The sequence below is a fragment of the Limanda limanda genome, chromosome 14 (genome assembly GCF_963576545.1).
Source record: "Limanda limanda chromosome 14, fLimLim1.1, whole genome shotgun sequence".
Taxonomy (NCBI): domain Eukaryota; kingdom Metazoa; phylum Chordata; class Actinopteri; order Pleuronectiformes; family Pleuronectidae; genus Limanda; species Limanda limanda.
In genome coordinates this window covers 15,421,217-15,448,090 of record NC_083649.1, presented here as the reverse complement: position 1 = coordinate 15,448,090, position 26,874 = coordinate 15,421,217, and the positions used below count along the sequence as shown (strand labels likewise).

Sequence of the window (26,874 nt, the reverse complement as noted above, 5' to 3'; positions counted from 1 at the left end):
CAGATTCCAGCTGGGGCCAGTGCCCCCCTGGCTCCACCCCTGTCACACCTATTATGTACCAAGTCTGATACATTTTTCCTGAAAGTCAGAGACAACAACAGAGACTGCTACACTATGTCCGACTTGTTAGAAACAATAACAGAATTATCCATTGGTAGGAAATTATCCATCATCATTATAAATATGATTTGGTTGCAGTTATACCGAGTTGAAATCCAATACTGTCTAATTCAACTGATTTCATTCATCATAAAGAGCCTTGGATGTTTATCTACTTTTATTTGTTAATGAAGTGTTACACATATTAGAAAACTGCTCATTCAGACTTTTGATGTGCTGTTACCAGAAGGCCAGTGGAGAAAAAAGAGATTGTAATTATGTGTGAAGTTTGAATAACAGAATGATTTGTCATTCTTTATCCTTTTGACATTGTGGTATGAACTAATTTCCAGGAACTATTCACTTTCTGACAGGCTTACCTGTTGGAACTGGCAAGGTATGTACTGTAGGTTGGAGGAATCTTTGTGCTGTGGCATGTGTCTGCCTCATCAGCTCCAGGAGTGTGCAGCAGCCGACCTCCTTAAAACTGATCAGAAAAACAGGCAAACCTGTTAATGTTGAAAAAGTTTCCAACTCCTCTAAATTACAGTTTAATTAAGGTCCCTTATGTTTGATAAAATAAAAAAAAGCAGAATTATAGTGTCAAAATATGCAGGTAGTTCAAAATATTACTTAAGTCAAAGTTAAAATGCAAAAGGGCTGATTTGCATTAAACTATACCTAGTTTGACAAGTGAAAGTACACAATGGGCAGAATTCATCATGTAGGTGACACATGGGCAAAGCCATACAATGATTTCCATTAGCATCCACGGCAATATCACACAATATCCAAAGATTTTTCATGCATCTGTACTTTACTCAAATCTATTTATTTTTGGATACTTTTCACTTTACTCATCAGCAAATATATATTTCTACTCCACTACATTTTGACAATGCATTATTCTATATTGTTGCTTTAAATACTTGTAGTATCATATCATGAAAATCCTGTAAGGTGATCGAAAACAGTCACCAGGAGAGACTGTGGGATTGTTGACCTTGGAAACAGCTGTTGTGTTTCTTCTCTTAGTTACGGCTTCATACAGAGTAAATCATGACGATACTTCCAACCAGTAATTGCAAGTTGAATGATGAGTGGAAAGTATTATTGACGTTAAACTTATAGAAGAGACGTTGATTACGTGGTGCTGCATGAATCCAATCTGCATGTGCATTTGTGTTGTCTCATGCTTTACTATGGCAACTGCTGACGGATGGATTTAATTCTGTGCTCTCGGCAACAGAAAGCCCTGGAGGGCAGCGGAAGCTTTGTTCCTGTTTAGATTCCTGTTGTTTAATCTCTTGCTACGCGTGGGAAGCTGTATAATGAAATACCATTATCAAATACTGTGCCTTCTAATTCAAACAGCCTGACAGACAGGATATAATGTGTATCCTCTGTTAAAGAGGGTATGAAGACTCCTGGCAAGTTTCACCCTCTCACATGATTGATTTCATTCTGCCCTGGCAGGACTAAAAAGCTCAGCTCGTGGCTGTGACTGTTTGTGGGTTTCTCTGAGGCTTGTTTGAACCCATCCCAGCTCCAGGGTCTTTATGTATGTGTGTGTGCGCGATTGTGTGCGTGTTCGCTGGGAGGGAAAAGGGTATCTCGTGCTCCACTATATAAAGGGTCGTTGTGCAGCACCTCAGCAGCAAGCCTCCAGATCTTCACCGGCTCTCTCCTCCATCATCATCGCTGCAGCCGACTCTGCTCCTCAGTGACGATGACTTCCCTGCTGACAGCGCTGGGCACTGTGCTCTGCTTCCTGACGGTTTCCTCTGAGATCATGCCACAGGCTGACTTCAATCTGCAGGAGGTAAGACACATAACTGGGTAAAGTTGCCTTTTATTAGAGTCATAGTAGTGTTTTTATTGTGCATGTATACAAATAATTTTGATTGACTGTCTCCTTTAGGAAGTGGGTGTCACATTAAGTTATTTAATGGCAAGCATCGAATAAACTACAATGAATAAAACCATCTGCATCCTCCATCATGGAGGTTTGTTCGTTGGTTTGCTTATCTGTAAGCAAGTCTACACCAAAAATTCAGTCATATAAATTAATATGGGTCATGGAAGAAATAATTAAATAATATTAAATAAAAAATCCAGATATACTAAAGTGGTAGAAGTATAAACTCTACAGAGTACCATTCTTTAATTTTAACTTTGATTGATGTTAGAATTCTTGGCTATTTCTTACATGCAAAACTGTTTACTTGAATGAGTTGTGTAGCATACTCTTAAATAGTAAAGAGAGATTTGTGAGGAATCAACTTTTCTAAACCTGCCCCCAAATTCTCAGCATTGCTTTAAAATACATTTTAATGGAGTTGAATGCATAAGTGAGTCCGGTTGAAAGTTTCTTTCCGGGAGCAAGGGCACAGTTTGATATTGAAAACTACAATGATTAAAATGAACAAAGTAACCGGGGATGGTAAACTGACTAAACCGACAGTTTTAAGTTCACATGCTCACAGGGCAGCTATGGTCTCTGGCCTCTTCAAACAAAGGAAACAGTGAGTGTTAAGTATATATGTATTGTTCTCTTTTATATTTCTGCTATGTCTGCCTTATGTGTGCCCACAGATGGCGGGAAAGTGGTACCTCATTGGATTTGCCACCAATGCCCAGTGGTTTACCGCCCGCAGGGCCAGCATGAAGATGGGCACGGCAGTGTTCAGCCCTACTGTCGATGGGGACCTGGACATGTCCTACGCCAGTCTCACGTGAGTGCGAGAGGAGTGACAGGGAGGAAGAAAGAAAAAACAGATCAGTGATGAAACCGCTGATCATGTTTTAATGGTGTCTTTGCAGCTCTGATGGCTCTTGTTGGAGAATGAGTGGCCTGGCGAAAAAGACTGACATGCCTGGAAGGTTCAGATACACCAGCGAGAGTGAGTGAACAAACACAAAGAGGCAGGCAACAGTCACAATTAAACCACTCATAATCTACTGCTTTACACAATGCATATTCCTCCCCTCTCTCAGGCTGGGAGAATGACAACGACATGCGCATGGTGGACGTCAAGTACGACGAGTACGCTCTGACCCACACCATCAAGACCAAGGGAAGCGATATCACCATCGTCAACAAACTATATGGTAAAGTTATCAGCATCTGCCCTGATGCCACACTCTGGCCAGTCGATGTAAGTGTGAGCAGCAGCTCAGTTCAGCATGTAAATCAATACAACACTGTTCGACAGGTCGTGGAGTTCACCTCAGCCCAGACCTGCTGGAGAAGTTCAGGCAGTTCTCCTTGGAGACCGGCATCCTGCCCGGGAACGTGGCTTTCCTGCCAAGAAATGGTACTTTTTTTAATGTTAATAGATACAAATGATCTATAAACAAGTCTGATCTCATGCAATTTTCAAATTAACTTTTATTTTTTCTTTCTCACTTTAGGGGAGTGCCCATCTGCTTAGTTCTCTGCCTCGGTCATCGCCCGTCAGCGATGCTGAAGACGTTAACCTTTTTTGTGAATACTACAATCAATCAAAGTTTTTCCGGTTGATTTGATTTGCTCTTTGAAATGTTGTATTAAGAAGTGAGTAAACCTGATGTGAAACATAAAAAAAGCTTTGCTTATAATTGTGTTTGATAGTTTGTTGCCTTTGTTCACAAAATATTATTTAAAAGATTACCCCACCGGAGCTGCGCCTACATCAGAGGGTTTTTCAGTCAAGGACCCTCTTGAATGTCCCTTGGAAACATTTGATATAGCCGTTTTTTAACTGTTCTCTGTTATGTGAAAGAACAATAACAAGGTCTAAGAAACATATTGGACAGAGTTTAACATGTTTCCTCCATTAACACAGAATACCCATATAACATGATTTAATGAATGAAAAAAAACAATGGAAACTTTTCACAGACCCCTAGCGCTCTGCAGATTTGAGAACCACTGGCCTACATCACTGAAAAGTCCATTAGTCCTTTAGTATGTGTGCACTGGAGGCTTAAAGTTTCCACATCACACTTGGCTGCAAGTTGCATAATGAAGCACAGCTTGTATCACAAACCATGCTTGTACATACTAATGGTTCCCTGTGGGGGTTTTGTCCCCTAGAATTACTGTGCAAAAGATTTTTTCCATGTGTTTGGCCATTTTGTTATTTCACAAGACAAACATGCATGCACATCATGATACCAATTCACAGAGTGGTTTTACTCTATTCTACTGATGAACAGGAAGCACTGCACAGAGTCGCAGTGTAGCTCCAACAAAGTCAGGTCATCAGAACACTAGTAACACGGATGGAAACACTGCATGTTCCAAACTTAAGAAAACTTCCCTTTTCAAATGTTCTATGAAGTAGTAAGTTTATTCCAACCTAAGGGCAACACAGGGTTTTGGTACAAATTTTTTTCAGATCTCCACAAGGCTCCTATGAGCAAATAAAAGACATACGGCTAAAATACTTTGCTTTTATTACCTTTTTTTAACAAATACGTTGAAGTACATCCATAACAACACGGTTCAGATTTTGTTTTTATCAAGTGTTTACATCTACACGTTTTGTACAGATTTGTATACAAAACAATAATTTACGTCCCATAGAAGTCTAGTTACACTTAACTATACAACAACTTGTAAATGAAATAAATATAAAAACGGAAATGGTCACAGGTGATAACAAAAAAAATGTAAAAAGCCATTGTACTAGTAGACCACCAGCACCTGTCTTCTGAAGCCGCACCTTTTAAAAAAAATGACATACATTTTCCCTTTCTACTGGCAAAGGTACATCTGTGTTGGTGAAAAGAAACTTCAGTTCATAGTTTCATAACACAAGCACCAGATATACTGTATGATTCTATTGAGGCCGGACTTACCTCCGGACAATGATGTCACCTTTCCACGATTCAAGCCTAATATTGGATCATACTGATGCTTAGAGATTATGCTTTTTTCAGTGAGTTAATAGATATAAAGTCAATTATAACAAGTTTGTTCATCGATAAAAGAAACCATCTGTTGGAGCAGCTCGTCATCAGCAATGTTGAAAACAAACATTATCATCACATACATTTTTTTTTGTCTTCAAATTAGTGGGATTTGGGTTTCCAGGCAACATATCAGTCAGTGCTTCCTCCGCTGCTTTGGGCACTTGTTTGGAACAACCTACAGTATGACTACCGATTTAAAAAGAGAAACATCCGACAACTGTGTGATAATCCAGTGATTGGGTAGTGATCATCCACTACTACACTCTGTATTTTGTGTCAATTCAATAATCGCAGTTGACCAAAACTAAAAACGACTGATGGTGTTGAACTCAGCCGGCCGTGTGTTTTTGTTAACACAACACAAAGCATTATGTCACAGGGGGGTGAGGTCTGAGCACCGGAAGAACAGATGCTTTTTTTTGTCACTCACACTCCATCTCTCTCACGCACGCACACTCATAGTAACATACATGACATGTTTACTGCATTTTAAAATGATCTTTACCAAGATGACAAGTGCTACTGTGAACAGGTTGCTAATCCTTACTGCTGTGTTTAGTACTTACTTTTTTTAAATGACGCAAACATTTTGCAAACGACACTTCTGTTTTGAGACAAATAATTAGGACCATGGTGACTGAGAGCTGATTGCTGCCTGCAAAAATCATAACGTGTATCTACAAAGAGACATTTGCACATTCTGCCATGCACACTGTCACCGGCAAGGGACATGCAGTTAAAAGTGCAAGTCTACAGAGGGGTTCTGTTGCTACCTCCGACCGAGCATTAATGTTATGTACACGTGTATACATCTCTGAACAAACATTAGGCTGAGGATCAGAAAGGAGCAAAACAACAAGTGCAGCGAACACGTACACATTATTTCAATGTGAAAGGTGTTGTGCTGAGGGTGCAGTGATTGGGGTGTGATAGTTGCTTCAACATTGTTCTGGTTTGTGGCACAGTATTTGGCTCAGTCAGAGTCACTCTGCCTTCACGTCCTTGTGGTGGCGCACGATATGCTGGTTCTTCTCTGATGGTCGTCGGAAGCCTTTCGAGCAGATCTCACAGCGGTGTGGATAGTCTTTTGTGTGAATGGAAATCACGTGTCGCTTGAAACCCGAGGCGTCCCCGGTGCTGTAGTCACAGTACTGGCACTGGTAAATTCTCCTCTCCTTCTGACCTTTGCCAATAACTACAGTCACACTGCTGGCTAAACTGGCGGCACTGACTCTAGTAGCAGGGCTGGTGGCACTCGAGCTGCTAGGTGCAGACTTTTTAGGTGACACCACAGGAGTGTTCGGCTCTGTCCTCTTACCCTCACTCTTTTCAGGAGAGGACTGTGGCTCCTTTGTGTGGACAGACAAGATATGGCGACTGAGAACAAAAGGGTCTGCAATTTTAAAGTTGCAGTGCCGGCACTGGTGGAGTTTCTTGGTGCGATGGGCTACTGAGTGCTTCTTCAGTTCAGATGGTCGGTGAAAGCCTTTCCCACAGACAGCACATTTGTGTGGATAGTCCTTGGTGTGAACAGATATGATATGGCGTTTCAGGTCACTGGAGTTGGAACTTTTGTGATCACAGTGGGCACAATGGTGGGTCTTATTCTCCTCGTGTGTTAGTCCATGCTGCATTAACTCCTCTTCCTCAGCAAAGGTCTGGAAACAGCGCTCACATTTGTATGGCATCTCCTTGCTATGCTTAGTCTTGATGTGTGTCTTGAGATTAGAGGAATCGGCCGACTTGTAGTCACAGTACAGGCAGGAGTAAGGCTTCTCGCCCGTGTGTGTGCGCATGTGTTTCTTCAACTCTGAGGGGTGTCGAAAGCCTTTTCCACATTCCACACAGATGTGAGGGAAACTTTTACTGTGAACAGCCAACAAGTGCCGATTGAGAAGTCCTTGCTCGGCAGTTTCATAGTCACAGAACTTGCATTTATGCATCTTGTTGGGGGTTGGAGGTGGCTGGCTCTTGGGCTCCCTGTGGTGGTGCTGCAGTCTGTGAGAGAATAGCGCCGCCTGCTGGTGGAACTCCTTGCCGCACATTTCGCACTCGAAAGGAGCCTTGCTGCTCAGGGCGTGCACCTCCATGTGGTTGTGAAGGCTGGCTTTCTTGTTAGTGGTGAACTCACAGTCTGTACACTGGTACTTTTTCCTGGTCACAACTTCCTGGTGATGATTCTTGGTGTGGCGTTTCAGGAAGCCTCGTGACTTGAACTTCTTACCACAAAGCATGCAGGGGTAAACTGTCAGAGGCTGACCATACGGACCGATGATGATAGCTGGGGAGACAAAGGACAAGAGGGAGAGGGAAGTGACTACATGGTCATAAATGTGATTGTGCAGTTAACATTTAGTCACTCTACCTTATAACAGTGATAAAATCATTCCATCCATTCATTAATGTATAGATAAGTATGTATATTCAACTTTTTTTTGCTAATAACCTCAATTTCAAAAACTGCAAAGTTCAACTGCTGCTTTTGGGGAGAGGAGCTGGAGAGAAACAAGGTTAACATAGTTGGCTCATACACAGCAATCTTGAGAAAACCTTACACTGTGCGCTGCTGAACGGAGTCTCGCTTTTTCCTTGTTTTAACAAATCCTGTGCTTTTCTCTTAATTTAAATTCATTTGACTGCTGGTTATACAGGAACAATCATTTTGGACAATGATTACATGAATTGAGCATTTCTTATTAATCAAGTATATAAAAATATCACAAACTTGTTGGAAAATTATTCAATTGCACTTGTGGCTTTCCTGTTAAATGCATCCTTTCTGTTACTGCTGAGCATGGCACCGCATCACTGTAGCATCTGAAGGCCTGAAGTATGCTGTGAGCTGAGAATTATGAATTACATGCAAAAGTAGCCTGAGGAGGCAACTTCCATATCCAGTGTGAGGATCTTACCTGTCTGGACCTGTCGAGGCTCCGACCGCCTCTGCTTCTTGTTGCGTTGTCTGTTGATTTCTTCGACCCCGTCCGATTCATCAATGTGCAGGAGAGCACTGGCTGCCCCGTTGCGGTTTTCACAACTTTCACTGTCGTCCACACCTGTAAGGGGGACAGAGTGTTTTTAAAAACCCAAAAATATACACCATCAGCACCGGCAAAGCTTAAAACCAAGGCACACAGAGACGTGGTGGATGCACAGGCTTCCAGTGTTGTTTTAAAAGCAATTTAATAGACAAGGGTGCTGACCATAAGCAGCTGCCCAGGCCACAGGCATGAAGTCCTTGCTTAGAGACACGCTGTCATACGAGCGGTCGTGAGTTACTGGCTCTTCACCTCCTACCACCACCTCCATATATACCTCATCAGTCACCTTGGACCCACCTGCAGATGGGCCCAACATGTACAAAACCACAAAATCTAGTGACGTTTAGTTTCATGACATGTCATCCCCGCTCGTTAGGCGCCGTCAACTCACCGTGGTTTCCTTGATTGTGATGAGAATCCCCTACAGACATGTAAACCATCTTCTCTCGGAGTGTTTGGCCTGAAGACTCGGTTAACCGTACACTCTCTGTGTCTCCATCGCTGATATCAACAGATTCTCCTGCAGAATTAACAGTTCTGTTAAATACCCCACTTTTAATAATAATGAAAGTATATAAACGGATACATCTTTTGTATTTTATAATGAAACATCAAATCAAATCCTAAAGAAAAGTAGAAAGTTAACTGCAACTCACCCATGTCGTCCTCCCCAGAATCAGCCTTGAAGATGTAGACCTTAATCACCTCCTGCCCGTCTTCATCCTTCTCCACCTCCTGGTCCTCCACAGCTCCCTCCACTGTGACTTCTGTTCCATCCTCTGATACCATTTTACCAGCTTCGTCCACTGGGAAAGGAAACACATCAAGATTTAATTCAAGTTATTGGGGTCTGTCCGCCAGAAGCTGGTGATAAGATAAATGCTAAACACCTCGACCCTATTTAGCTTAATTCGGTGAAGATGCAGCTGGAGTGTGATTTGAAAATTTCACAATATCTATATATTAATTAAGCTGATTGCAATGAATACTTCCCGTAAACTGCAGATGAAATTTTGGATAGATTTGGAACATCTTTACCCATTTGTAAAATTAAAGCTGCCCCTGATTAATAATATAACTCCTGTACGAGAGCTGAACAATCAATACAACTTGGGAAGAAAAACTTAACACTTTCATTGACACTTTACCAAATATATGCATCTCAGGTGTTATAGTAACCTAAACCTGTTTGGTTCCAGCTTTAAAAAGACAACTTTTGTGCTTTGGCAGTTGTATTTACAATAGTAACAGTTGAGCTTGTCGCTGTAAGGCTTCAAAATATAAAACCACTGTCACATTACGTCCAAATCTATTTTAATGTAGTATTAAAAAAATATATATATAATAACCAATACAAATTCTGAATAAGTCATGTAATAAGAAATAGCAATCAAACATTATTCATCACATATGACGTAAATTAATCAATATTGTTTATTATCGTTTTATTTATTTATCGAAGTCCATTACCAGCACTGGCATAGTGACACGTAACAGACTGACAATTTGCAAAAACTACACTAACAAGATGCGTGTGGAATCACTTTCTAATCTGTGAAGATGATACCCAAAATTCTAGGTATCAGATGTCAAAGGAAACTGGCAAAAATAATGAGGAGTTTTTTCCTGGGTTATTTTTACTGATGCATCAAGGTCTCAAAATTGTGTCCATGACAGCCTTGGTATAAAGTGTATCCACAGGCTAACAGCTATAGAAGAATGAGGAGACAGACCGTGGGTGTCTAATTTGTATCTGGTTTGAATGTCTCTCAACCCACCTCGGAGGGTAATTTGAGCAATTACGTTCTAATTTGTCCAAAACGCATTTACACTAAACTTTTTTAAAGATCAGCCTGATATCTGATCCACTAAGGAAACAGAGTTTGAATGTGGTCTAAGTATGATTTCCACGGGACCAATTGCAATATTTAAATCCAATCTGTTTTAATGCAGAGATGTGAACTCACATGATATCATTAGATAATCTCCACAGCCATCTTGGTCATCCTCCTGCTGCTCTGAGTCCAGCCCATCTTCAGGGATATCACCCATGGCAACACCTTCCTCCTCGCCCTCCAGAGCCATCACGCAGGTTTCTACAGCAACGTCTTCATCTTCATCGCAGTGCACATACTCGGAAACCACATCCTCGACAGCGTCCTGGATGACAAGCTCGTCTGGGGCAAACCTGTGAACCGCCATGCCTTCCCCGTCACCTTCCGACACCAACACAGTCTCTTGAAGCTCCACAACAAACTCCTGTCCGCCGGCACCACCTTCATCTGTGAAGAAGCAGCAGGACCCAGTTAACCAGAGAACAGTCAAGAGCAATGGTTTGGTGGCCTGATGTTTTAACTGGTACATTAAAAGCTGCTGATTTCCTAATGACATCATGACACAATACAAACATGTTGATTCAAACTATTTTACTTTTAATTTAATACTCAAGTTAACTAAAAAAACTAAAATATCCAACTGGTTGAAACAACATATTTAGCAGACGTTACAAAAACACACAGTAATACAAGCGTGGAGACTTACCCGATCCGTGTAATATTATTTTAGGCTCTTCGGAATGTATTGCAAGCCTGGTGACATTCTCATCCATTGTCCTCGCACTGCATTTGTTACTGGACAGCTGAAAGCAGATGAGAGAAATCTTAGATCTTAATAACCAAAGCTGGTGGAAGCAGGGAAAACATTAAAACCATCCAGAGCCCAACAGCAAGCAGTCAACAACTGATTGACCCTTGTGCCGTGTGTGAGACAACTGCGGATGTCAAACGATTTAAAAAGCTCACACACAAAAAAGAAAAATCACATTTGTGTTCCTGTCTTGATTTTAAACTATTGTATTTTAAAACAGTGATGTTCAAACATTATAACATAGTATGTTAACCTCATGTAGATTTGTTTTGAAGGAGAACCACGGAAAACTACAATGAGCATGTTACCCTTTGCGTGTGTAAGAGAAACATTGTGTGTGTGGTTAATTTGATATGATAATTCGATTGATTCACATGCTGGAAAGGAACACTGGGCTGGTGTTGTACAAAAACAACAGCTGGAACATCTACAACTACAATTAATACACAGCAATCGGTTAAGGACTGTTCAAAAGATTTCTGTGGGTTTGATTACTCCATGCACATGCATCACTTTCTACTTTACAATTTAGACTAAATAAAACTTAGTTTTACTCTTCATCAACACTTGATCTGGTTATAAGCAAACACTACTATACCCTTCTAAAATATACTTAAAGGACGCTTTAACCCATTCTACATTACTTCTGTTTATATGCCATTGTGATGCATTTAGCAAGATTATGTGAAAAGAGCATCATTTGTTTTTATATTTCATTCAAACGAACCACAACAAACAAAACCACTGATTTTGACTAAGGGGAACCTCGTGATTTCAATCAAGTTACTGATTTGTGTGGTGTTACCTTCTGTCTGCAGAAAGTGAACAACACTGACTGAATCAGCAACAAAATACCAAACACTGAATTCATCATAAGGAGAAATCGTGTCTCTCTCTCTCTCACACACACACACACACACACGGTGTGTTGGGATGTAAACAGTGGTGTGGACCCAAGATTGTACCATCCCCCACCTCCAGGTAGAAGACAACGGTGTGTGCAGATGCGGCTCACACACACACACACACAGCATCAGTGTGGAGACACATGCATTGAACACGGTGATAAGCACCGGGGCGATCGGACGGACCCAGCGTTCCCATCCCCGCTGCACCTCCCGTTGTGGAGGAGACGATCAGCGGCAGTGTCTCCATCTGTCCACTGGAGAAGCGTTAGCGCCAAGTCCCGACTGTCCCAGCCGCAAAACAAACACTCAGCTCCCGCGTAGAAATACAGATAAAACCCCACGCAGCGAGATTAACCGTGTGGAGAAGCACTGAGGGTTTTGTATTGTGTCTACCCCGGCTAGGCTAGCGGTTGGAGGGCTAACGGTGCCCTGCTTCGCCACCAACGATTTTCATGCACAACCGCGTCCGCCATTTTGTTAGCTTAGTGTCTGCACGGATGCTAATTCCTTACGGTGGCTTCTCGGAGAATCCATCTGAATTTTCTGAAGGCTCCATCGCACGTAAGGCGGTGCGATCCACTCGATGTGACACGAGCCGGCGACGAGTGGCGAACACACAAAGCCTTTTAACTCCGAACGGGGCCGGCTAGCTCACCGGAGAGGCCCCGAATTACAACAATCACGGCCTCTATCCAGGGCCCGGGCCCGGGGAGAAAAGGCCCAACCCTCTGCGGCCTCTCAGCGACAATAGAGAAATAAATTAAAAGCCCACATGCATGCAATAACAAAGAGGCACGAACACGCACTAATGCAAACGTAGCTCTGCAAACCGGCTCCTCGGAAGTAAAACGAGCCGCGTACCGGATTGGAGCTGCAGGGATGGCCTCGGTCCGCGTCTCGGCTTTCCCAGGCCGCCTGGTTCCCCCAGACTCGGGCAGGATCCAGTCGGGAATTTGGTGTTATTTGGGCGGGCCGGAGAGGAGCGGAGAAGGAGGGGTCAGGGGTAGTTTCTGGAGCTCCGCTGAACGCAAAGCGGGACGTGCGGAGCCAGCTCGTCGTCGTGCTACAGCCCCCCGCTCCTCCAGCAGCTCCGAGGCCGCCGTCAGCACGACACGTCACAGCCCGAGAGCGGCAGGAAAATGCGGAAGGGTTTGCGGTGGAAGTCGCAGGAACCGACAGGCCATGTTCCGAGGAGACGGAGCTCAGACGGGCTGCGTGGAGACGAGCACCGCAGCGGGACTTAATGAGTTCATGTCCCCGAGGTTGGTGGAGCTGGTGACGGGGCGAGGGCAGCTTGTGTTCCCCGCTCAGGGCTCACTGCTCCGCGGCGGCGAGGTGGTCAATCACAGGTGATTAAACTATGACCCCCCACTCCCAGTACATCCAACATTCAAACTACACACCAATTTACAGTGGAAGCCCCAGTGTCACCACCACCTGGGTTCATGAGACCAGTGGTTTCTTGACGGTCTTAACGGTTTCTTAACTCTCAGGCTTAAAGTTTAAATTAAGTCATTTTAACTATCAATTCCGTGAATCAGTTTTTTACTGAAATAAGAAAAGGTTGTGAGGTACTTGTGTTAACAGGTAGATTATGAAATTTTGGGATACAAGTTTAAAAAAAAAATCCAGATTTACAGATAATAAAAGAACAAAGTGTTCAATCTAAAAATATAAGTGACAAAAAATGTAAAATTAAAAATATATATATATATTTGTATAAATGGATATATTTTTTTAATTTTTATATACACAATATATGCAGAGTAATGCAGAACCAGTGCCAAAAAAAGTTACATGATAAAACTCAACCAAAGTGGCAGTAAGTGTTATGTTAAAAGTAGAAAGTAATATGGGATAGTGCACATGATGTTGAATTAATATAATGAAAAAATAGTAATATTACAATTATTGCACTTGAATAGTTATATTACAAACCGCAAACATACACTTAAGTATTTAGATTCCAAATTTCAGAAAGATACTTCCTGTACTTTTTACATAACTTTATTTACCCATTCAAACTGATATTATATTATATATAACTCACAATACAGGTTTTAGTATAAACTAGCAGCATAGGTAAAAATGTTTGAATTAATGCCAGTTAAAAGTCTACATCCATGTTAATTGTTATGGCCCTGGTATAATAAATAAAAGTGAGTGCTTTTACTTTGGATTTCAGGTGCATTTAGCTACCTCTAGCTTGAGCAACATTCTCAATGCAAAATATCTAAATAACAACTATTACTACAAAATCCATCATTCCAATGTTCCCACATTACCTTAAAATGTACTTTATTACAGATTACAGAATACATACCCATTGACATAATTTGTAAGGTATACTATTAGATTAGTACAGCGAGTGACATATTTTCAATACTTTGAATTACTTCAACACTGTCACATATCATTGGTACATTGGCATTGTTTGTTTACTGATCAACAGAGGTTTTACGTTTTACAAAGGTGTTTATTAGCGTAGATAACATTTGATTGCTAAAACTATTTATTCAGACTATAGAAGACTCAGAAGTCTGATAAAAAAGAAAAAACAAGATTATCACTGATAGTCAGTCAGCACAAGTAAATCAACTGTCTACCCTTAGTTTGCATTAATTTTCAGCAGATCCCGCTTTTCAATCGCAAAAAGCCGCCAGCCCTCCTGAGAGGAGAGGTCAGTTGCTCCTCTGCGCTTGTAGAACTCAATGGACTTGGTGTTGTTTTCCGCAACAATGAAGTGCATGCTGCTACACCTAGTCTTCACTGCCGTCTAGAAAATAGAATACAAACAAAACAAGGACAAATTATGAATTGAATACACATTAAATCAAGTTGAATATTTTAGCAAAGACGCATCAACTGAAGAGTGGCAAACTTACCTCACTGAGTTCCTGCAGGATTTTCGAACCAATGCCGAGACCTGGTGTAAGATTAAATGAACAATGTGTGTTAGTTGCAGAACCTCTTGTCTGTAACTTATTAACTTTTTACCACTATCCTGACATCGTCACCAACATAACAGGAAATGTCAACAACCTTACCTCGAAACTCATCCATGACGTAAAAGTCCTCCAAGTACAGGAGCTTCCCGATCCAAGGGTCATACGTAAAGTAGTACATGGCAAAGGCAATCACAGTGTGCCCTAGAAAAACACCATCAGACGACTTTAGGAAATGGGGAGAAACGTGACTTAAATTGTGAAGGGCTTTGTGTCATAAACATGTTTTTTACCATCTGAGCTCTGCTCTTTTGGGACTTCCGCAACCAAGCAGTGGTAGAATGGATGATCTCCAAATCCATCCTCTAGTAGTTCTACAAGTGGGAAATATACTTCATAAGAATGTATGGAGACTGAAAACGTGTTCCATACAGGAAGGTACAAAGTTTGTTCTTATAACTTAACATAATGTCGAATTAACTAAACTACCTTTTTCTGTAAGCACGACCTGCTCCTCCATTTCTTCAAATTTAGCAAGTTCCTAAAAGGCAACAAAACAACAAGAAAGCCTTGAACTGAATGTTAACGGAGACGTAAGAGAGTTGCCATCAAATGGACAAAGTATGTTATTGATTGTTTTAATTTGAGGCTTTAACATTTGTCTTACCTTTATGAGTCGCAGGATATCAGACACGTCCTTGGGTTCAGCTTTGCGTAATATAAACATGGCCATTTTCTCTTTTTACCTTTTTTCCCTTTCCTCACTAGTCCTCTGAATGTAAATAAAAGCAAAATTAGTTTCTTCATCCGCTCCTCAGGAGTTTACCCCCCGACATTGAGAAAATCAGCATATACTAGCACTGGCTGTGTCAAGCAGAGTGGTGGAGTAGCAGGAGTAAAGTCCCTTTTATGTATCCCGGAAGCAAACCTGTCCAGTACCCACACAGAGGCGAGGCAATCATCTACAGAAGCCTTGAGAGACAAGGCAAGGAATTTTTCTTCCTTTCATTTTCTTAGTTGTTTTTATTTTCTTTATCTGTTTATCAGCAGGATTTTTTCTGCCAGGAGAATTTTTTTATAGGCTCATTTAGTTGTTTTTTTTCAACCTATGAAAGCAGTTGACATTTTTCTCCCAACACAGCCAACTTCTAGTCAATAAAAGACACAACAGGAATGTGACATAATTTGCTAACAAAGCACTTTTTTTTTTTTTTTACAGTTTTTATGCTTTGTGATTAAGGTTCATATAGAAAGAAAATATGGATGCCTTCAGTCCTATTTAGAACAGGGCAATGGTGCATGCTGGCCTTGTGTGGTTGAACCAGGCATTAAAGCTTCACTTGTGTTTCAGGGCCTTGGCAATACAAAAAATTAAAAAACCTGAACTTCCACTCAGGGCCTCCTTAAACAAGACCTTACATCCTTTTTATTTTGCTTTCCTGTTGACTCCTTATCTTTGTGTGCATCACTTGAAGTTAAACATTAACCAGACCTGGAAAAAGAACATTACCTGTGCACAATCTCTGAAGAGCCGAGTAAACATAACCCAAGTGAAAATGAGTCACACAAATAGAACATTCAAAGCTAAAATAACTCAGAGGAGTTATATACGGTAGGTTTTTTTTCTCTGCAAACACACAGTCAAACAATCAGTGCATTGCTGAGACTGAAGAGAAATCTGGTTTGAAAATGAATTGTGGTTATTAGGGTTACCAATAACTAGTAATAGAGGTTATAGATGTGGTGGTTTAGAGAAAAGGTGTGGTGGCATATTTTGCTATGATGAATTAATCAGGGAGAGGTTTTGTGTCTCAATACTCCAAACGACCTTGCATGTGATATTCTGTCACCTGCTGGAAGTCGTAAATATACTAACCCTTGACCCACTCCAGTACTTTTCTTTAACTTTGCCTACTACTACACATCACTGTTTTCTCTACAAGTTCCAACTATAAGCTACATTTTCATTCAATGTTCCTACAAGCAAAAGCGTAAGTATGTGGTTTGACACATTGCTACACTTTCATTTATTCCTCAGGACCAAGCAGGAGTGTGTTAGGTCTTTTAAGGTGATGTTTGATTAAACTAGCACATTCATTCCTCCATCCATTATCTTATTTGCGTATCCATTTGAGGGTTGCAGGGTTGTAGAGACGGGGTCACCACTGGCCACACTTATGGTCCATTTCAAGTCTCAAATCAAATTAATGCTCAATCTGCATATCTCTGGACTGTGGGAGGAAGACACAGTACCAGGAGAAAAAACCCACGCAGACAAAGGAAAGAAACACGCAAACTCCACACAGCAAGGCACAGACCAAATCCGGATTCGAACCGTGAACCTTCCTGCTAGTTTCTAAGGCAAGCAGCTTATGTCGTGTTAACTACCCATTAACACTTTAGATAGACACCATGATCAGTAGAGCTAGTATTGTGATACTTCTGGTGATACTGTGCATATCTCGCTTACTTTGTAATCAACGATTGCAAGTAAGCATCTGGCAGTCACAGGGTGAATTCACATCAGTGACAGCTGTTCAGTCCATGTGAGTTGCAGTCAGTGTATGAACTGAGCTAAAACTGTCAGATGGATCTAACAAGAACAGCCAGGAAGCATTTCTAAGAAAACACATTTTATTTGACCCTTCGGAAAGCGGTGGATTTGACAGACTGGGACAGGAACACAAATCAGTTCAGTTTATCAAAATACTTCAGTTTGCCTGAGGGGTCCGGAATGATCTGTTGGAAAGAATGCATTCAATTAGTGCAAAACAGACTGGGACAGACTTGGACTTTTAGACAAAGGCAGTATTTGTTATTGTGTTAGCTGCACATACGGATCTGCATATATAAGACACCCTATCCGAGGTTTTCTGCATAATGTAGGACAATACTAGTTGGTAAAACAAGATTCAAGTCAGTCTCTGCTCTAGTGTTACTCACCGTGTCGCTGCCTGGCTTCCATCCTGCTGGACACACTGTAAACAAAAATGACAAGATTCCATTCAGCACAAACAAAAACAGCTTCTCTGAGTAAAAAAAACATGTTAAAATATAAATCAACATGCAAATAAAAAAAACAATTTGTTTCAATGAGCCTCTCATACCTTCTCCGTGCTTGTCAGTGTACTGGAAGGCCTGGACCAACCGAAGTGTCTCATCCACAGACCTTCCCACAGGAAGATCGTTCATGGTGATCTGCCTCAGGATGCCTTTGTTATCGATGATGAAGAGTCCCCTGGTACAGACATGGACAAGTCAGAATCAGTGTAACGGTAAATAATGAAGCACATTCATCCGCATTGTAGAATCACTGAATAGGAGTTATGACATCACCCCGTACAGGTGTGTTATTAACATCTGTCCTAAGTGGCCTGATCACAAGTGGTCGCCCCCAAGTACAGGTGTGAATGCACCCAAATGTGTCCTCAATACGTCCTAAAATCTGATCACTCACCACATTCAGATGAGGACTAAGACGCATGTGGCCACATTTTCTTTGCTGTGTGAACGTAAATGCATCCTGAGCTACATATGAAGGACCAGCTACTAAGCTGACCACCTCTGAAATGGATAAACTCTTATTCCATAGCCCTGTGTAGCTTGTCGATAATCTCAGCCCCTCCTGCATGTTTTCTCACTCGCACAAGCAAACACACACACATCTATAAACTCAGACTGGGTTAAAACTACATTACAGAACGGCGTACATGTGTATTTGCATATAGAGCAGTTAAGTGAGATCCAATCACAAGTGACATTCAGGTGCATTTTATTGCCAGATGTGAACAGATTAACTTAGAGCTGACCAGATTCGATCTCTCAGGACAAATCTTCATACCAGGTCTGAACAGAACCACTGGTCCCACCCAAAATATTCACCTGTATCTGCTCCAACTTATTGCCCAAAGTTCACTCAGAGTGGCACAACAGTGTTAGATAACATGACCTGTTTGATTAAGTTGATTAATCATTCTTAAACTCTAATTATAGCAATAAATGTCAATGTGAAACTGTACCTGAGAGTGTGTCCCTGGTCCTCCAGGTAGACTCCATAGTCTTTTGAAATCTGGTGAGTGAGGTCAGACAACAGAGGGATTTTCATTGGTCCAAGTCCCCCCTGCTTCCTGGGTGTATTGATCCTATTTAAAAGGAACATTTAGAGGGGAGCACGATATAATCCAACCAAAGATAAATGGAAATTCCAATGTAGTGTCTGCTGTAGTGTCTCCGTTATTACTAGGTTTAGTTTTCAGGCATTGAAGCCTGACAGCATGTGGGTTCAACGGGAAAGCCATCTTACCAGGCCAGGTGGGTGAACTGGGAGTCTACTGAGCAGGCGACCACCTCGGTGTTGATTGCACGGAACTCGTGCACCCGGTCACTGAATGCGATGATCTCAGTAGGGCAGACGAATGTGCTGCAAGAAAAACAACAATCAGGTTAACCTATGCCGTCAAGCAGCAATCTTATCAACACAAACAAAGTAATAATGCAACCTGCTCCTCGGATGTTACTCACAAGTCCAGGGGATAGAAGAAAAAGACGAGATATTTCCCCTTGTAGTCTGACAGCTTCACCTCCTTGAATTCACCGTTGATGACAGCTTGTCCTTCCCAGTGTGGTGCAGGCTTTGAAACTAATGTAGGAAGAAAAGCAAATGTTTGATCAATAGACCGCTCTATTACAACAGGAGCATGGGTACAGGGGCATTTGGCTGCTAAACATTAGGTTCTGTGTTACAGGGTAAAGTCTCAAAAGTCATGGCGACACAGGACAAACGGTAAAGTGGGACAACAACTGGGACACCATCAATATAATGAGGATAATCAAACTAGGGCTGGGCGATAAAACCATATCAATTATTATTGAAATATAATGTATATAATATATTCAATTCATGTCCTAAAACCCTCAGCTTTTTTTTCTCAACTCACCTCTGTTCAATGTGAAATAACTTAAATATATACATTCCATACAGTTGAAGTTGTAACTACATTTATATCCCTTGAATGTATATAGTTTTTTAGTATTTTATTAGACTTTTTTTATTTAAACTATTGCTCTGCCAGGCTGACCTGTCTCTTCTCAGGTCAGCCTGACTTTCATTGTACTGTTGACACTGGGTTAACCTGCACGACAAATAGAAAAACTTGAACTTGGTGATGACGGTGTAGAGATTTAACACATAACTGATTGAGCTCAGATTCGTAAAAAAGATGATTGGAAGTTTCTCAAATGTTTGTGATTCTCTGTTTATAAAGAAGAGTTAACAATAACTACCATCACTAAGGAGCCAAACTGAATCTTGAAACTCAATATTCTAATGTCAAATTTATCGTGATAATTATTGATATCGTTTGATATTGTTTGGTTTTTAAGGATTTCTGGCCACATTACCCAGTCCTAACTGAAACGCTGATGCATTTGATAATAGACACTGCATGACAATGTGAGTTGCATCCCTCTCTCCTGTTGTGTGTAAGACAAAAACAATGCTGGTGGAGGGGTGGGTGAAAGTGTCCGAGTCCACAAAACACATTTTCTGTAGCTTTTATACGTTAGAAGAAGTGGTCACCATTAACTTCGATTGTATTGGATTTGGCTGCAACGCTGTTTACCCCTGAAACTCAAAAAGTGTTTTGGGGACTCAAACGGAGAAACAACAAAAAGACGAACCTGGATTGATCTGTCCAAAAATCCAAGAGGATTCTCCCTACCCTGTCTAGTGCCCCTGAGCAAGGCACCTTACTCCCCCAACATCTGCCATCCGGGCGCCGTACATGGCTGCCCACTGCTCTGTGTGTCCTGCACCAGATGGGTTAAAAGCAGAGGTTCAATTTCCCTCCTTGCATGAGTGTGCTTGTGCATGTCTGTGCATGTGTTTGGGACAAATAAATGTATCTTAATCTTAACATTTCACCTGCCCCTCCATGGGCATAGTGGTGAGTAGATGATGAGTGCATTTAAAATTTTGAGTGAACTATCCCTTTAATGGGTTACTACCTAAGTGTGTCCTCCAGTGGAATCAGGGGGTTGGTGCTGTGCTACACACCGTCATGTGCCGGAGGGGCGGGGAGGAACTCAGTCCAGGGAATTGAACAGAATGACGTGTCGTACAAAAAAGCCCATTTGATTCAAACCAAGGCCTAAAGTTCGAGTGACAGTTAACTTTTCAAATACTGCCCCAGACAGACAGTCAGTATAAGAGGCGCTGCAGACTGTCAGACACTTTGTTTGTTACAGTCCTGACAGCTGGTCCAGTGGGTCGGGACCAGCTGCTGGGTTCTCACAGGTACACAAACACCACAGTGGACATAGAGACACTGGCCCAGCACGCGTGGCCGTGCAGGGACAGAGACAAACTCACTCTTGGCTTTGCTGAGGTGCAGGGAATGGTCGGACACGGGCACACGGAAAGCCTCCCCGGGATAGACGTGTCCTCCCGCGTAGTTGTGACACTGGGAGTTTTTCACGTTGGCGCCTTCCTCTGCAGATGTGACTGTGGTGGCGGCGAGGAAGAGGAAGAGGAGGAGGACAGAGGGGCTCACTAGCTGCTGCCGCTTCACACCGGGGTGGGAAACTAACTCCATGGTGTCGTCTCTCTCTCTCTCTCTCTCTCTCAGCTGCAGTGGATTCCAGGCTTTGGAGAAGGATTGTTTGAGGTGCACTTCTTCCTCCTCCTCTTCTTCTTCTACGTTCAAGGTTTGCAGCAGCCTGCGTCCTTATTGCTGCATTACTGCCACCTTCTGGACTTAATTAGCTCACTGCTATTCACTACTATTTCCATTTACCAATTATGAGTGACTATCTGTCTGTCTGTCTGTCTGTCTGTCTGTCTGTCTGTCTGTCTGTCTGTCTGTCTGTCTGTCTGTCTGTCTGTCTGTCTGTCTGTCTGTCTGTCTGTCTGTCTGTCTGTCTGTCTGTCTGTCTGTCTGTCTGTCTGTCTGTCTGTCTGTCTATCTAAACATCTATCTATCTATGTATAGATCAATCTATCCATCTCTATCCGTCTTTCTATCTGCCCGTCTATTTATCTATCTGTCTTTCTGTCTACCTATCTGTGTATAGATCCAGCTATCCATTTGTCTCTCTATCTATCTACCTACCTACCTGCCTGCCTGCCTGCCTGCCTGCCTGCCTGCCTGCCTGTCTGCCTGCCTGCCTGCCTGCCTGCCTGCCTGCCTGCCTGTCTGTCTGCCTGCCTGCCTGCCTGCCTGCCTGTCTGTCTGTCTGTCTGTCTGTCTGTCTGTCTGTCTGTCTGTCTGTCTGTCTGTCTGTCTGTCTGTCCGTCCGTCCGTCCGTCCGTCCGTCCGTCCGTCCGTCCGTCCGTCCGTCCGTCCGCCCGTCCGTCCGTCCGCCCGTCCGTCCGTCCGTCCGTCTGTCTGACAGTGGCAGGACCTGGAAAAGGGAATTGTAACAGCCTGCACAATCTCCCCCATCTTGTTTATCATGGGAATGAAACTGCTCATAACAGCAGCAGGAAAGGAATCCAGAGGTCTGATAATGGAATCTGGCACCGACAACCTCTAATAAGATGCTTTGTGGATGACCTAACCATAACAACCCCATCCCATGTACAAGCACGGTGGATCCTGAAAGCACTTGATGAACTCCCAACACAGGCAAGAATGAAGTTCAAACCAAGGCTGTCAAGAAGCATCGTGATCAGAAATGGGAAAGTGACCAAAGAGTTCAACAGTTAAAACTGAATAAAACTCTATTTAAATTCACATTTATTACAAAAAGGGGTGGTATCACAAATACAAATATTAAACATGGTTGGTGTATTACAGGTGACCACTTCTTCAAACGTTACAAAAAACAAATGTGGAGGCAGAGGCTGGTTAGTGCATACACTGGCTGGGTGCTAGACCGCAACATCTGGTTGGTAACGTTTCCCAGTGAGCTAGCTCTTCTTGACCTCAGCATGTTGCTAAGCCAGTTTCAGACTCCTGGATCTGGTATCCAGCTTCTTGTTTCTGTTCTCTGGGATGCTGCATTTGCACTTGCTCAGTTGGTGCTGTATGTCCAAGATGATTTCTTTGTATTTGTTGTATTGCTGTTCTATTTCCCACTGTTGAGGTTACTCCTCTCAAATCATTGAATTTGTCCATCAGAGATTGATTTTTCAGGAATTGACTCAAAGAGGTCTATGGCTATACTTGTGTTCATTTCTATATCCAAAATACAATCGTGAAGAACGTTCATGTCTTCCTCCTTCCTTAAACTCCTCTCCAGCAGCTCTCCCTTCCCTGCTACTGGACTGGATCCGCTTCTCCAGTTGGTCCAGGCACGTTTCCCACATCTGCCTAAGTGCATTCAACTGATCCCTGGTTTGCTGGTGCTGCTTCCTTAGGGACTCTTCTCTTGTGACACACTCCCGCACCTCCTCACACAGCCAGCGTAGCTTTGTCATTGTCTCTGCAAGCCAGTGATGAATGTTTTTCACTAATGTAGGGTCCTGTGATATTGCGTGTTGTTTGTATTCACAATTATTAGCCAAGTTGAAGCATGCTGCATCCAGTTCTTCACCAACGATGGTAAGGATTCGTTTCTGTTGTTCTGCCATCTGCAGCACCTTCTTCTCTAGACCTGAAATATGCCTCAGAGCACCTGAACTACCTTTCCCATCCAGTTCCTGTTGGAGTTGTTGGTATTTTCTTTGCAGAAGACCATATGCCTCATCATTTGTCCTCAGCTGCTCTGCCATCTTATCAGACTCACTCTTCGTCCTGCTTAATGAGGCACGGAGCACCCCACAGAGCTCCTTATCCGACTCTCCACTTCTTTGACTCTCAACCGCCTTCAAGGGTGCCTGCATTTTAGCCTGCACTTCATGATCACTATTTAAGCTGCTGTCCTCCATCATTGCCGTTGTGTTGTGCACTTTCTTCTGATGCATCTCTCTCTCAAGCTGCAGCTGTTGCTCCTTATCTGACTCTCCACTTCTTTGACTCTCAACCGCCTTCAAGGGTGCCTGCATTTTAGCCTGCACTTCATGATCACTATTTAAGCTGCTGTCCTCCATCATTGCCGTTGTGGTGTGCACTTTCTTCTGATGCATCTCTCTCTCAAGCTGCAGCTGTTGCTCCAGTGCAGCCCGCTCTTCCAGTACCACTGTCAGTTTAGCTTGTAGCTCTGCAGAGATTCTCTGGAGCTCCTTACTGGAGCTCTCCTCATTAGCTAACTGTTGAGCTAGATGAGCATGGGTTGGGGTCATCTGCTCCATGGCAGCCTGGAACTCAACCTGCATGTCTTGGACCCTTTGACAACAGCAGTCTTGGGAGATAGTTTGTTCCTGCGGCCTCTGGTGCTCCTTAACCCATGCTTGGATGGCCACCTGACTCTGATTCTCTTCTTTCAGGGCAGCTAAGGCCTCTCTTACCTCCAGTGTTTCCTGCTTCAGTGACAACAGTTTCTGGCTGGTCTCAGTCAGCTCCACGTTTTTGTGGTGGAGCTCTTCCTTGAGCTGGAGCACCTCATTCAGGTGATTATCTGAATCTTCTCTTGCCTTAACCTCCTTCAAATGTGCTTGCATTGTAGCCTGCACTTCATGATCACGATTTATGCTGCTGTCCTCCACCATTGTCCTGCTTAATGAGGCACGGGGCACCCCACAGAGCTCCTTATCTGACTCTCCACTTCTTTGACTCTCAACCGCCTTCAAGGGTGCCTGCATTTTAGCCTGCACTTCATGATCACTATTTAAGTTGCTGTCGTCCATCATTGCCGTTGTGTTGTGCACTTTCTTCTGATGCATCTCTCTCTCAAGCTGCAGCTGTTTCTCCTTATCTGACTCTCCACTTCTTTGACTCTCAATCGCCTTCAAGGGTGCCTGCATTTTAGCCTGCACTTCATGATCACTATTTAAGCTGCTGTCCTCCGTCATTGCCTTTGTGTTGTGCACTTTCTTCTGATGCATCTCTCTCTCAAGCTGCAGCTGCTGCTCCTTATCTGACTCTCCACTTCTTTGACTCTCAACCGCCTTCAAGGGTGCCTGCATTTTAGCCTGCACTTCATGATCACTATTTAAGCTGCTGTCCTCCATCATTGCCTTTGTGTTGTGCACTTTCTTCTGATGCATCTCTCTCTCAAGCTGCAGCTGTTGTTCCAGTGCAGCCCGCTCTTCCAGTACCACTGTCAGTTGAGCTTGTAGCTCTGAAGAGCTTCCCCGGAGCTCTTTAATAGAGTTCTCCTCATTAGCTATCTGTTGCGCTAACTGATCATGGGTTGGGGTCATCGGTTCCAGGGAGGCCTCGTACTCGCACTCCATGTCCTGGACCCTTTGACAACTGTATTCTTGGGAGAAAGTTTGATCCCCCAGCCTCTGGTGCTCCTTAACCCATGCTTGGATGGCCAACTGACTCTGATTCTCTTCTTTCAGGGCAGCTAAGGCCTCTCTTACCTCCTGTGTTTCCTGCTTCAGTGACAACTGTTTCTGGCTGGTCTCAGTCAGCTCCACGTGATTGTGGTGGAGCTCTTCCTTGTGCTGGGCTAAACGGCTTAGGATTTCACTGAGCTCCATACGAGCTGCGTCTGTCTTCTGGCTCAGCACATTCGGTTGGTCGGGAAAGCTCTCCTTTTCCCTGGCTGCCTCCGAAGCTTTCTCAGTTTGAAATTGAGTCTCGTCCAGCCTCTTGCACTTGGCTTTCCAGTGCCGTACAGCCTTAATGGCCCTGCTTATTATTTTATCTCTGCTTCTCGTGCGTTCCAGGAGTAATTCTTCCAACCTCTTTCTCTCCCTCTGCTCTCTGTTCTGTATTTCCCTCAATTCTTCTAGCTCTTGTGACAATTTGTCCAACCTATTGTAGAGTTGGTCCCTCTCATGCTCTTTCTGGTCCATGGCTCTTTTCAGTTCGAAGACTTGTCTCTCTGATGTTGTCTTGTTTGACTCCTTCAGGATGTGTCCAGTCACATCGGCTTCAGTCTGTTCCCTGTATAGAATTAACTTCTGGTCTACTTTGGTCAATCCTCGGTTAGTTTCTTGTAATGTTTTATTAATGATTTTTAATTTCTCAGCGATCTCTCCTGCTGGGTCACTGGTTCTTTCCATGTCCTTGGTAGGTCTGCAGTGAGCTTCACCCGCCTGAAGGCTACGTCTCTGCAAATTGTTCCATGATTCCGACCCACTAGATGTCTCCATAATTTGGCCTGTGATTTCTGAGTTGCGCAAATGCTTCGATGATTCTGTTTATTTTGAGCGGTTAGCAACCAATGTCTAGGTGCATCACTGCATCTAATGTGTTCTTCCTCGTCGTCTTCTGATGCATTTCCACAAAAGGAATGTGATATGTCTGTAAAGATCAAAGGGAAGTATGTCCCTCTATCAAGATCAGAGGCATAGATATAAACACTGGCAATATCAAAGACATACTATACTATACTACCCCCAATTCCTATAGCATAGATATTATAAACATGTGTTGGCATCTGACGGTGGATAGTGGTTCACCATCGGCTGCCACCTTGATCGTCCACTGCCACCCTGCTGGCGGCAGTGGACGATGGATTGTGGATTAAGGTGGATTCTGATTGTGGTGGCTGTTCATCGTGGACTATTATTTTCAACAAGACAGTTGATATAAAAAATGCGTACTCAAGATACCATTGCTGGCAATAATTCATCAATTCAATTACCTTCCATTATACTACAAACTGTTTTTTCTAATCAATGCTGTAAATACTCTTATTTTTCTGATATTCTTCGTTACATGTGTTTGGGGACTGAAGCCCAAAGAAATAGAGTAAAAGCTGAAAACGGAAAACTATACTGTGATGTTTCATACCAAAGACTAGTAAGAAGCAGATTTTTTGATCAGAGGTTGAGGTTAGTGTGTGTCCCCAGCCCCAGGCAATGAATGGAAGTCTGTGAAGTTAGTGCAGGAGAAATGACCTGGACCAACATTTGAATTATATTATTTCACACTGACTTCATCACATGTGGGGAGACAGATGCACCAATTATTACACTAATGATTATATAATGTGATCATGGACCATATGACGGTGGTTTGCGAAGCAGAGATCGTGGATCCATTTTTATAGTTTTATTATTGTAATGTGTGGTCATGCTTCAATTTCTTTCATCTTTAAGATCATTGTCCCCTTAGCAGTCGGACTTTTAAACCAGCTGTAGCCCTGGTGTATTGCACACACACATTTTAATGTTGTTTAATGCTCTTTTTATGCATTGTTATGTGTATGGGCTGTGTGTGACTGTTTGAAAACCAAATGGCCCCTCGTTATTTTTTTTCAGACAAATGATTTGGCTTT

General features: G+C 42.8%; 4 protein-coding genes and 1 pseudogene across 4 annotated transcripts; 1 reads left to right on the top strand and 4 right to left on the bottom strand.

The window, feature by feature from the left end:
- Positions 1 to 1,828: 1,828 nt before the first annotated feature.
- Positions 1,829 to 3,533, top strand: LOC133018975 (lipocalin-like). The gene is made up of 6 exons (XM_061085315.1): positions 1,829 to 1,921; positions 2,695 to 2,834; positions 2,923 to 3,002; positions 3,097 to 3,210; positions 3,315 to 3,416; positions 3,514 to 3,533. Exons 1-6 carry the CDS (start codon positions 1,829 to 1,831, stop codon positions 3,531 to 3,533), a joined length of 549 nt encoding a protein of 182 aa, XP_060941298.1.
- Positions 3,534 to 4,392: 859 nt separating this feature from the next.
- Positions 4,393 to 12,988, bottom strand: LOC133019472 (zinc finger X-chromosomal protein). The gene is made up of 7 exons (XM_061085968.1): positions 12,515 to 12,988; positions 10,641 to 10,737; positions 10,067 to 10,381; positions 8,756 to 8,905; positions 8,491 to 8,619; positions 7,971 to 8,114; positions 4,393 to 7,339 (listed from the first exon to the last, which is right to left on the bottom strand). The coding sequence occupies exons 2-7, from the start codon at positions 10,705 to 10,707 to the stop codon at positions 6,042 to 6,044; spliced, it is 2,103 nt and encodes a 700-aa protein (XP_060941951.1). The 5' UTR covers positions 10,708 to 10,737; positions 12,515 to 12,988; the 3' UTR covers positions 4,393 to 6,041.
- Positions 12,989 to 13,934: 946 nt separating this feature from the next.
- LOC133019113 (diamine acetyltransferase 1-like) lies at positions 13,935 to 15,503 on the bottom strand. The gene is made up of 6 exons (XM_061085476.1): positions 15,266 to 15,503; positions 15,088 to 15,139; positions 14,892 to 14,972; positions 14,701 to 14,802; positions 14,539 to 14,579; positions 13,935 to 14,429 (listed from the first exon to the last, which is right to left on the bottom strand). Exons 1-6 carry the CDS (start codon positions 15,329 to 15,331, stop codon positions 14,262 to 14,264), a joined length of 510 nt encoding a protein of 169 aa, XP_060941459.1. The 5' UTR covers positions 15,332 to 15,503; the 3' UTR covers positions 13,935 to 14,261.
- A 1,711-nt stretch (positions 15,504 to 17,214) lies between these two features.
- On the bottom strand, positions 17,215 to 21,289 carry prdx4 (peroxiredoxin 4). Its single transcript, XM_061085915.1, has 7 exons — positions 20,969 to 21,289; positions 19,120 to 19,237; positions 18,902 to 19,018; positions 18,618 to 18,740; positions 17,706 to 17,836; positions 17,542 to 17,576; positions 17,215 to 17,337 (listed from the first exon to the last, which is right to left on the bottom strand). Exons 1-7 carry the CDS (start codon positions 21,189 to 21,191, stop codon positions 17,287 to 17,289), a joined length of 798 nt encoding a protein of 265 aa, XP_060941898.1. The 5' UTR covers positions 21,192 to 21,289; the 3' UTR covers positions 17,215 to 17,286.
- Positions 21,290 to 22,534: 1,245 nt separating this feature from the next.
- Positions 22,535 to 25,654, bottom strand: LOC133018974 (centrosomal protein of 128 kDa-like; annotated as a pseudogene).
- Between the last annotated feature and the right edge of the window lie 1,220 nt (positions 25,655 to 26,874).